The 12,043-nt window shown below is 42.9% G+C and overlaps 1 protein-coding gene across 1 annotated transcript in view; it reads right to left on the reverse strand.

The window, feature by feature from the left end:
* Positions 1 to 7,550: 7,550 nt before the first annotated feature.
* Positions 7,551 to 12,043, reverse strand: part of LOC118827699 (BOLA class I histocompatibility antigen, alpha chain BL3-6-like) — an 8,270-nt gene continuing 3,777 nt past the window's right edge. The window contains exons 2-6 of the mRNA XM_036599138.1: positions 11,604 to 11,904; positions 8,610 to 8,903; positions 8,396 to 8,509; positions 8,079 to 8,111; positions 7,551 to 7,985 (exon numbers count right to left, since the gene is read on the reverse strand). Of these exons, the coding sequence (XP_036455031.1) occupies positions 7,969 to 7,985; positions 8,079 to 8,111; positions 8,396 to 8,509; positions 8,610 to 8,903; positions 11,604 to 11,904 (759 nt within the window). The 3' untranslated portion in view covers positions 7,551 to 7,968. The remainder of the gene's footprint in view (positions 7,986 to 8,078; positions 8,112 to 8,395; positions 8,510 to 8,609; positions 8,904 to 11,603; positions 11,905 to 12,043) is intronic.

The raw sequence follows: 12,043 nt of genomic DNA on the forward strand, positions 1-12,043 counted from the left end.
CTGTGATCAGTCTTAGATTTCATTCTGCAGCCTTTCATTTGTTCCAGCTACCTAAATGCTTCAACTGACTGATTCTGCTGCGCACAAGCACAGTATCTCACCTGTCCATCCTCCAAACCTTATGAGCCTCCATGGCTGCACTGCTGGGATGAGACAGCTGTACAGATGTGAAGCTGGGCGGTATGTTTACAGTGCGCTGCTGGGTGAGACAGCTGTACAGATGTGAAGCTGGGTGGTATGATTACAGTGCACTGCTGGGTGAGACAGCTGTACAGATGCCATTTAAGGGGTTTTAAAGGTGCTGACAATACAATATGTAAGACAGTGTTAAAGATGGTCAGGACAGGTCATATTTGGAACAAAGAGGCTAAAATTTGTAAATGAGTCCAGTTGGACTAACAGCTCATCCACAACGATTCTGGCATACAAGGACGCGTGCCTCAGAGTTTGTCCAGGAACAGAAGTCTCCATCTTGCGAGCCGTATTTGTGAGTTCCATGAGGCGGGGGATTCTATGACAGGACTTAGATCTTTTGAGTGCTTTATCAGCCATGCTGTCACTTGCACCCCAGGCTGGATCAGAGCTGATGTCATCACTGATCGATGAACTCTGAGAGGACGTTTTCATGTCACCCAGCTCTGATAGCAAACATTCTGCAAAATCTGTCGCGCACATCTTTGGAGGGCAAGACAAATCTGACGCACTCTTGAGTTCTTCGGCCCGATAGATGGTGTAAACCTCAAGAATCACATCTTTAGCACATTCCTGAAGTTGTGCCTGGTCTTTGGACATCAAGCTCTCAGCACTGGGCTCAACAGACAGTGACAAATTACGGAGCTCAACTGACCCACATGAAGATGCCAGGAGCTCAGTCTTTTCTGTCACATTTCTACGCAGCTCACACATGTGAGGGTCATCAAGAGCGTCAATGATGGTCTTCACAATGGCTTTCAGAACGTCTTTGGTGACTGACTCCAAAGAATGGTTTGTGGACCCTGGTCTCGCAAGGAAAAGCGCCCCGGCATCCACATTCAGAACTTCACAAACTATTGGAACGATGACTTTCTATATCACTATTTTGGTGTTGATGCCATCGTCTGACCTGCACTACAAAGGGAGCCTGGAGCCGTTATTATCTGGCTTTTAGGCAGCTGAGTCAGGTAGCTTAGTTCACTATTAGCATAATGAGCTCCATGTGTTCACACTGTAAAACGCTGCTTTCACTGTGAGATGTTCTTTTCTAACTCTGCGTTTTAAAATCTCAGACACTGCAGACTCGAACTCCACCGCCCCTCTGATCACCTTCATCTGTTAATGTAGATGATGAAATGTTACAGTGATGGTGGTGAATAATGAGGAGACGGAGCTGAACGTGTGTGTTGATTAGGAGGAGTAACGTTAGCGCGCTCGGCTAAAGCGCTTCTGATGCTGCATAAATTCTTCACTACAAATTCTTAGCATTAGCAAATTACTTAGCTAATAAGTGCGAGGCTGAAGCTTCTTATTCACCGGTTCCTGTTTATAATTTCACCGTTCCACCTTAACTGGTCTGGCATTACACTCTGGTGCCTGAGGAAAGTCTGATGTGCCGGAATGTAACTGTTAGATGGAGGGTCCACTGTTTAAGGTGGAACGGGGAAATTCGAGTAAGAAGCTTCGTTTACTCAGTTCAGTCAGTCAGGAGAGCTAAAGTTAGCTTAGCATTAGCAAATTACTTAGCTAATAAGCGCGAGGCTGAAGCTTCTTATTCACCGGTTCCTGTTTATAATTTCGCCGTTCCACCTTAACTGGTCTGGCATTACACTCTGGTGCCTGAGGAAAGTCTGATGTGTAACTGTTAGATGGAGGGTCCATTGTTTAAGGTGGAACGGGGAAATTCGAGTAAGAAGCTGACTTTAGCTTCGTTTACTCAGTTCAGTCAGTCAGGAGAGCTAAAGTTAGCTTAGCATTAGCAAATTACTTAGATAATCAGTGCGAGGCTGAAGCTTCTAATTCACCGCAGTGTTTTTGATGGGCTGATATCTGAAAAACAACACAAAGTAAACCATCTTCAGTTATTTTATCATCTAAAACGAGTAAACAAGTATGGATCAGTCAGTCACCACACACTGTTCCACATTATTCCATCTGTTTTTCCTGTTTTCTTCTGGTTTTACTGACTAACACAGAAGGGTGATGTGTGCAGATGAGAGGACTTAAGACTGCTGTCAAGACAACGCGCTAGCTCCGAGCTAACGTGCTAACCGCGAATTAACATGCTACACCATTATAACAACTCTTGAACAGCACCGGCCCCTCCGGAGAACTGGTAGAGTTCATAGTCCGGCTCTGGCTTCCTCTGAAAGATCAGGGTCGCTGACCTTAGTTCGGGTTAGCACTTTAGCTCGGAGCTAGCGCGTTAGCTTGGGTTAACGCGGTTAACACATTAGCTCCAAGCTAACCGCGAGCTGTTTATCTCCTCTGAGCGTTTAGCTAAAGGAGTGTTAGTTAACATCATTCACGACGAATTAGCAACGAAGGACGAACTAAACCCTAAACTGACTTCATTAATCTAGCTAGCCTGTGCTTTTCCAGTGTTGTGCCAAAACGGCATAATTAGCTATAGTTCTAACTTTTCATTTTCCGTACTGGAACAATAATCAGACACAGTTAATCTGACTGAACTAAACGTACACATCAGTGATCATGTCAGCGTATGTACATATGATTTTAAAGTACATCACTGACCCTCCTGTTCTTTGTCTTCTTGAAGAGACTTTGTCTTCTCTTCAAACCTTCCTGCTGGCCTGTCCATTTGAAAATGACCAACTTGGCGGAAAAAAAAAATAGTTAAATGAGGGTTTTAACCCTTACAGCGAGTGTTGGCTGTTTTCTGTAACTTCAGCAATGGGCCACTTACGATATGCCAGACTTGGGCCAAAAGTACTGAGGTGTAAATCAACCGAGCCCGAATCTCCCGCAACTTAGTTTTTCTGTCCATCTTAATTTCTGGACCGTGCTGATCTTTGGGCTGAAGAGTTCGGGCTAAACTGAGACATCCTGCTGTGTGAACTGTCCCTCTGCTGTGCTGCGCTGTATTTGTGTATGTTTCACTCTGAGCAGCTGATACTGAGTATTTAAATGCAGACACGCGCCGGTTTAACAGACACAGCAGCAGCTGGTTTGGATGGATTATTCCGGGTTTTTTGGCAGAAAGGCTCGACTGTAACCCTGAACTCGCCACTTTACTCTGGATAGCAGGCTTCAGACTCAGCATGTGGATACGCTATGATCGAGCGCGCTCTGGGGCTTTTACGCAGGATGCACGCTTTTACGCTTATAATGCGCTTTTACGCAGGTTGCGCGCTTTTACGCAGGATGCGCGTTTTTACGCAGGTTGCGCGCTTTTACGCAGGGCGCGCATTTACGCAGGTTGCGCGCTTTTACGCAGGTTGCGCACTTTTACGCTTATAATGCGCTTTTACGCAGGGTGCGCGTTTTTACGCTTATAATGCGCTTTTACGCAGGTTGCGCGCTTTTACGCTTATAATGCGCTTATAATGTTTAGAGCCACGAGGTATACAGAGAACCATTTCAATGCTTTTATGTTTCTTTACATGGAGAAATGGTTCTGCCTGTTTCCTATTTCAGCCGTTATTATTTATTATTACATTACTATTTATGTTTTTATTGTTTTATACGTCTTTTAGTTTTGCTGATTTTCACTCGTTCTAGTTGATAAATTTCACTTCAACTTTTTCATTTTCTGTTTAATTTGCTCGGCTACACTGTAAATGAAGGTCACCCTCAATGTACTTCTGAGTCAAAATAAAGGTTTATTGATTGATTGATTGATTGGTTGACTGATTGATTGATTGATTGATTGATTGATTGATTGATTGATCGATTAAAAAAAGTTACAAAAGCACTTTTAACTGATCTACAAAGTCAAAGCTTAACGGGGCTTCAGGTTCAGGTTTCTTTACAGTGGTGGTGATAGGAACCAGGTGTCGCCATGACTACAACACAAATATAGACATTTTAATTACTATTCAAAACCACCAGTGAACCTACACGAGTCTTCTGAGTTTATATGGAATGGTCATTTTGGGAAAATAGTCATAAATCTGAAAGTGATACGTTTTGGGTGGACTGTTTTGCCTCACGACGTCCTGCATGTATCCCTCCACCATGAATGGATTAACAAGACATTTTAGGCCAAAACTTTCTCTAAACTAAGGTAAAATAATGTGTCAGTCATCAGGCAGTGAATTCATAACCATGTCATGTAGTAACTGTCTGTGAGGGAGCTGTTAGAGGTGGACGTCTGGTTCCTATCACCACCACTGTGAAAAGCTCTGACTCTGTAAGTTTCTCGGAGACGGGTGATTTGGAGATGCGTGATTTGGAGATGAGTGATTTGGAGATGGGTGATTTGGAGACGGCTGATTTGGAGATGGGTGATTTGGAGACGAGTGATTTGGAGACGGGTGATTTGGAGATAGGTAATTTGGAGAGGGGTAATTTGGAGACGAGTGATTTGGAGAGGGGTGATTTGGAGATGGGTGATTTGGAGAGAATTTATTTGGACAGGGGTGATGTGGAGAGGGGTGATTTGGAGATGGGTGATTTGGAGAGGGGTAATTTGGATATGGGTGATTTGGAGACGGGTGATTTGGAGATGGGTGATTTGGAGAGAGGTGATTTGGAGAGGGGTGATTTGGAGACGAGTGATTTGGAGACGAGTGATTTGGAGACGGGTGATTTGGAGATGGGTAATTTGGAGATGTGTGATTTGGAGATGGGTGATTTGGAAAGAATTTATTTGGAGAGGGGTGATTTGGAGATGGGTGTTATGGAGATGGGTGATTTGGAGATGGGTGATTTGGAGAGGGGTGATTTGGAGAGGGGTGATTTGGAGATGGGTGATTTTGAGACGGGTGATTTGGAGACAAGTGATTTGGAGACGAGTGATTTGGAGATGAATGATTTGGAGAGAATTTATTTGGAGAGGGGTAATTTGGAGATGTGTGTTGTGGAAAGGGGTGATTTGGAGATGGGTGATTTGGAGACGGGTAATGTGGAGAGAGGTGATTTGGAGATGGGTGATTTGGACAGGGGTGATTTGGAGAGAGGTGATTTGGAAAGGGGTGACCTGGAGAGGGGTGATTTGGAGAGGGGTGATGTGGAGAGGGGTGATTTGGAGAGGGGTGATTTGGAGACGGGTGATTTGGAGAGGGGTGATTTGGAGAGAATTTGTTTGGAGACGGGTGATTTGGAGATGGGTGTTATGGAGATGGGTGATTTGGAGATGGGTGATTTGGAGAGGGATGATTTGGAGAGGGGTGATGTTGAGAGGGGTGATTTGGAGATGGGTGATGTGGAGAGGGGTGATTTGGAGAGGAGTAATTTGGAGATGGGTGATGTGGAGAGGGGTGATTTGGAGATGGGTGATATGGAGATGGGTGATTTGGAGACAAGTGATTTGGAGACGGGTGATTTGGAGAGAATTTATTTGGAGAGGGGTGATTTGGAGATGGGTGATATGGAGATGGGTGATTTAGAGAGGGGTGATTTGGAGAGGGGTAATTTGGAGATGGGTGATTTGGAGAATGGTGATTTGGAGACGGGTGATTTGGAGACGAGTGATTTGGAGACGAGTGATTTGGAGATGAATGATGTGGAGACGGGTCATTTGGAGACGGCTGATTTGGAGAGAATTTATTTAGAGAGGGGTAATTTGAAGACGAGTGATGTGGAGAGGGGTGATTTGGAGATGAGTGATTTGGAGACGGGTAATGTGGAGAGAGGTGATTTGGAGACGGGTGATTTGGAGAGGGGTGATTTGGAGAGAGGTGATTTGGAAAGGGGTGACCTGGAGAGGGGTGATTTGGAGAGGGGTGATGTGGAGAGGGGTGATTTGGAGAGAGGTTATTTGGAGACGGGTGATTTGGAGAGGGGTTATTTGGAGAGAATTTATTTGGAGAGGGGTGATTTGGAGATGGGTGTTATGGAGATGGGTGATTTGGAGAGAGGTGATTTGGAGAGGGGTGATGTGGAGAGGGGTGATTTGGAGATGGGTGATTTGGAGAGAATTTATTTGGAAAGAATTTATTTGGAGAGGGGTGATTTGGAGACGGGTGATTTGGAGAGAATTTGTTTGGAGAGGGGTGATTTGGAGATGGCTGTTATGGAGATGGGTGATTTGGAGATGGGTGATTTGGAGAGGGGTGATTTGGAGAGGGGTGATGTGGAGAGGGGTGATTTGGAGAGGAGTGATGTGGAGAGGGGTGATTTGGAGATGAGTGATGTGGAGAGGGGTGATTTGGAGAGGGGTGATTTGGAGATGGGTGATATGGAGATGGGTGATTTGGAGACGGCTGATGTGAAAACGGCTGATTTGGAGACGGTTGATTTGGAGAGGGGTGATTTGGAGAGAATTTATTTGGAGAGGGGTGATTTGGAGATGGGTGATATGGAGATGGGTGATTAGAGATGGGTGATGTGGAGAGGGGTGATTTGGAGACGGGTGATTTGGAGAGGGGTAATTTGGAGATGGGTGATGTGGAGAGGGGTGATTTGGAGATGGGTGATATGGAGATGGGTGATTTGGAGAGAGATGATTTGGAGAGGGGTGATGTGGAGAGGGGTGATTTGGAGATGGGTGATTTGGAGAGAATTTATTTGGAAAGAATTTATTTGGAGAGGGGTGATTTGGAGAGAATTTATTTGGAGAGGGGTAATTTCGAGACGAGTGATGTGGAGAGCGGTGATTTGGAGATGAGTGATTTGGACAGGGGTGATTTGAAGAGAGGTGATTTGGAGAGGGGTGACCTGGAGAGGGGTGATGTGGAGAGAATTTGATTTGGAGAGGGGTTATTTGTAGACGGGTGATGTGGAGAGAGGTGATTTGGAGACGGCTTATTTGGAGATGGCTGATTTGGAGATGGATGATTTGGAGAGGGGTGATGTGGAAAGGGGTGATTTGGAGAGAGGTGATTTGGAGACGGGTGATGTGGAGATGGCTGATTTGCACACGGGTGATGAGGAGAGGGGTGATTTGGAGACGGTTGATTTGGAGAGGGGTGATTTGGAGACGGATGATTTGGAGAGGGGTGATGTGGAGACGGGTGATTTGGAGAGAGGTGATGTGGAGAGGGGTGACGTGGAGAGGGGTGATTTGGGGAGGGGTGATTTGGAGAGGGCTGATTTGGAGACAGGTGATTTGGAGAGGGGTGTATTGGAGAGGGGTGATTTGGAGAGGGGTGATGTGGCTGATTTGGAGATGGGTGATTTGGAGAGAATTTATTTGGAGATGGGTGATTTGGAGATGGGTGTTATGGAGATGGGTGTTATGGAGACGGGTGATTCGGAGATGAATGATGTGGAGACGGGTGATTTGGAGACGGGTGATTTGGAGACGGGTGATTTGGAGAGGGATGATCACAGCCCACTTCCATTTTTATTGACATTATTGTTGTTTTATTTTTGATCAGATTTGAAAAAAAATATAAAAATGAATAAATGAATTATCTAATCAACATATGAAATATATGAAGAAATCACGCGCACACACACACACACACAAATGCTCAATCAAATGTGCTACATTTGTGTGTGTGAAAAGAATATAAGAGACACATCATCACAGAGGGTGAAGAAGCTTTTCACACACATACAAATAAACTAGCTGGCAATAAATGTGGTATAATTGTTGTTGACAGTAATATTTCCTATTTTTGAAGATCAAAATCAGATGGAACTAAACTTCATCAGGATCTATATTAACAACAAAATCAGTCTTAAACCAATCATCTCTGAAATCCTTCAACACAGATTCTGAGAGAAAGAAATACAGATTGAAACTGGTTACAAGTGCATTGATCATGATTCAGCATGATATTGATCACACAGCTGTGTTTATCAGTACAGTATAACTGCAGATCATCATCATTCAGATGAGGTGATGGAGGTGGTTGATGAGGAGCTTCATGTAGAATCAGATTCTAAAAAAAAAAAATTAATATACATCAAATAAGACACAGAGAGATTATAAAAGAGAACTAAACAATAAAAAACATCCAGAAATGCTGCATTACCTGAGCTGGGGCTTCTCGAAACAAGTGTGAAATCTGAAATAGAGATCAGTGTATTATTATCAATATTCAAAGACTATGTTCATTACATACAGCTCCACATTATAGAATTATGTGCTGTAAAATGTATGAGATAAAACCTACAGCTGTCCAGAATGACCCTTAATTCCACATTAAGACATTTACCAAAACACCTTTCAGCTTCTCAGCTTATAAAGAGAAACATTCTGAAATAAATGTTAAATATCAATTTACTGAATAAATGTTGTGTTTTTGATAACTCTGTGTCAAACTTAACATGTTCATATCTCTGCACTCACTGGGCTTCATCATCTGCTTCTTCATCTGCTTCTTCATCCAAACTCCAACACAGACTATGACAACAAGCAGGAGAACCACGACCACACCAATGATTATACCAACTGATCCTCCATCTGAAACACCAGAGTTACATCAGTACATCTGTTCTCTGCCCCAGCAAATCATTTCTGAAATTGAAATACAGTTACTTTCTTTTATGAAACTTTGTTCTACCTTGCAGGACCTTGCGTTCAGACACCTGCAGCTCTATCTCCTTCTCCAGGCTGCTGTGCTGAATGATGCAGGTGTAGTTGTGTTTGTTCAGCTCCTCAGGTGAGACAGTCAGAATGCTCCTCTTCTGGAAGGTTCCATCCTGGTTGGTTAGCGTGTCTCTGAGCTCCACGTCCTCATGCAGATCCTCTCCATTCTTCTGCCAGGAGATCATCACTGCTTTGGGGAAGAAACCTGTAGCATGACACACCACTGGAGAAGAAGAGTTCTTCTGGAACAGAGACGCCTCAGGAGAGACTGGAGAGAGAGAGAGAGAGAGAGAGAGAGAGAGACAGAGAGAGAGACAGAGAGAGAGAGAGAGAGAGAGAGAGAGAGAGAGAGAGATGGGGTAAGCATCATTAAAATGGTATATTGCCGATGAAGATTAATGCTCATACATCTCATCTCGTCTCGTTAATGACTCAGTCATTAAATCTGGCCATTCAGAGAGTTAGGCACACAGAGAGGGGATGGTGCCTGAATTCTGATATACCCTGAAATTCCTGTCAAATAAAATTGAAATCCAAGTTAAACAAACAATCAAATAAATAATTAAAAACAAAAACTAATAAAAAAATAGCATTTGATGGCAATATTAAACTTATAAATATGTTATGAGACAAATTAATATGAATAAATACATGCACAAAGAAATCTGTAGTATTTCCAAAAAATATACATTTTTAATACTTTCTGTTTGAAAATCATTGTAATTCAGTTTAAAAACAGGAATCAAATAAAAATCCAGTCTGTAAAACTATTTTTGATGCAGAAGATTAACAGTTCCTGCATTTTTAAAATCATAGCAGTGTTGCAATTCCACACCCACTCACCAAGGGCCTGACATGTCACATTATGGACTTCTATCAAAGTATTATGAAGTTTTGGCAAAGGAGGAAACGCAGGAATCATTGTGCAGGTCATAGAGGATACTGTTGCTTACTGGGAGCTGCGCCTCCCAGGAACCTGTGCATGTGTGCGCTCTGAACAAGCCAGTAGCGGGTTGCTACAACATTCAAGAAAAGTCACAGAATTGAAGGTGAGAAAAACAAGTACATTTTTGACCAATCTCTGTCTTCATGCTGACATCTGTGTCGTTGAAGTGTCTGCAAAAATCAGTAATTTAATTCATAAACACTAATTTCCCTCCACTCCAGACCTGTTTCAGTTCACATATCACCACAAGTGTTCAGTGGACAATGCCGTCTCACTCACTCTGCCCACTCTGACACACCTGGACAAGACAGATACCTACTTCAGGATGAGGTTTACTGACTACAGCTCTACATTTAACAGCTGTTCCTTGTAAACTGGTGTTAAAGCTGAGCAGCCTGGCTGTGCAGCTCCATCTGCAACTGGGTACTGGACATCCTGACCAACAGACAGCAGAGAGTGAGAATGATGAAGCATGCGCACTCAGCAGAGGTGCTGCCTCAGCCCCCTGATACACAGCTTGTTCACCCCTGACTATGTAGTCAAACACACCAACAAAATAATGAAGTTTGCAGGTGACACCATTGTGACTGACTCATATGGACTCATTGTGGGCTTAGAGAGGATCAAACTCCCATCAGCATCTATGGTTCCCTGTTGTAATTGTCCACAGTTTCACAGCAGTGCCTGTTCTTCCTGAGGAGACTTAAAAGCTTAGGGATAAACACATCTGTTTCATCTGTCCACTTTTACTGCTGCGCCATAGAGAGAGTTCTGACTGGCTGCATCACAATGTGGCATTGCAACCTGACAAGGTCCTTCATCTTGGACACCACCCTCCCAGCTCATGACTCTTAAATTTAAGATTCAAGGCATCTTAGCTGCTACAACTTGCTAACTCATGTGCATCTAAAATGTCTAAAAGAGATACGTTTGAAGAGATTAGATATTAGATAATCCACCTGCATAAGGAAGGAGAAAGTCAAAGGCAAACAGGTGAAAAAAACAGGAGATTCCAAAACTGGAGTTTGAAAAATGATTCAAAGTTACAGAGCAAATCACCTGACATTACAGAACAACCACCTGACACCAACACTGTCCCCATCAGATAAACAGCACTTAAAGCCTTCATCTTTGAGAGAGAGGAGAAAATCAAGCTGCTTCAGATCTGAAAACATCCACAGGTGTTTCTGTCCATCCTTCCACTGTGAGAAGACGACTCAGCACTATGGGTCTGAAAGGATGTGTAGCTGTTAAGAAGCCTCACTGACAGGAAAATCACAAGAACACTGAAACTGGACATCTGAGATGTGGAGTGAGGTTTCATGGACTGATAAGTCTAAATTTGTAAATGGAATTTTCTGAATCCAGAAAGAAGTTAAAAATACAACCAACTTCTAAGACTGAACTTTGGAAGTGTGGAAAAACACGCCTGCAGATTTCACTGAGAAACTCAAATCAAGTCTCCTGAAAATAGAATGATGGTCTCATTAAAGTTCAGTGAGCAATTAAAAATGTTTGAAAGCTTCCTTAACTAAGAAGAGCTCTTTTTAGAGTTGAACAGGGCAAATCTGAAAAGAGCTTATCATCAGTTTACTAAAGTTAGTTTTACTAGCTAGCTAAAAGAATCCTTTGAGCTGAACTTCACATTGTGGTAACTGGTTGTCACCATAATCATTCTGTGAATGTAGCTAACTTAGCCAGACTTATAAAGATCTCCTAATGTCCCAGGAGTGTCATAACGAGAAGTAATCATGAGGTTATCCGTGAGCTTTCTTATGATCATTTGCCAAAAAAAGTAAAGATTTTTTATCAGTAAATTATTCAAGTAGGTAAACATAGCAGAAGAACTACTGTGTTAACATCATCAGCAGAAGACTGTTATAAAGGGAATTAAGGGTGTGCTGGTGGAGGATGTAGATGTGTGGTCTAAGTTGAGGTTATGGATGAATGAAGTTTTGCTCAGGGCCCCAGTAAAGCTTAGATCAGCACAGTAACAGAAACAGATCAGCTCACACACTTTACCTTTCCTCTCCAGAGTTTCTCTGCCATAATACACATATTTCTGTAACCACTCGATACATTCAGTCTCCAGAAAGGTCTTATGGCCTTTGGCTTTATCCGTCTTCTCCCACTCCTGTTTTATAATAAGAGCTTTATCATTGGCTGCAGTCCAGGTGAGAGTGTTCAGATCCAGACTGAGGAAATCTTCTCCATCGTAACCAAACCGGCTGTATCCACTCTTGGTTCCATCATCATGCAGTTTACAGCCGATCGTCCACTGCCATGTATGAATCCCTGCAGAGACAAATATGAGCACATCACACTGTCATCTTCCTCTCACGCTGCATTTAAAAATCAGTAGGACTAAAAATGACATATTTTATTTTACTTTTGTGATTTTCTTTTTATTAAAATAATGTATATAATTGATATTGTAGTTTTTTTAAATGATGTAATTTTTA

Source organism: Colossoma macropomum, unplaced genomic scaffold (genome assembly GCF_904425465.1).
Source record: "Colossoma macropomum unplaced genomic scaffold, Colossoma_macropomum, whole genome shotgun sequence".
Classification (NCBI taxonomy): Eukaryota; Metazoa; Chordata; class Actinopteri; order Characiformes; family Serrasalmidae; genus Colossoma; species Colossoma macropomum.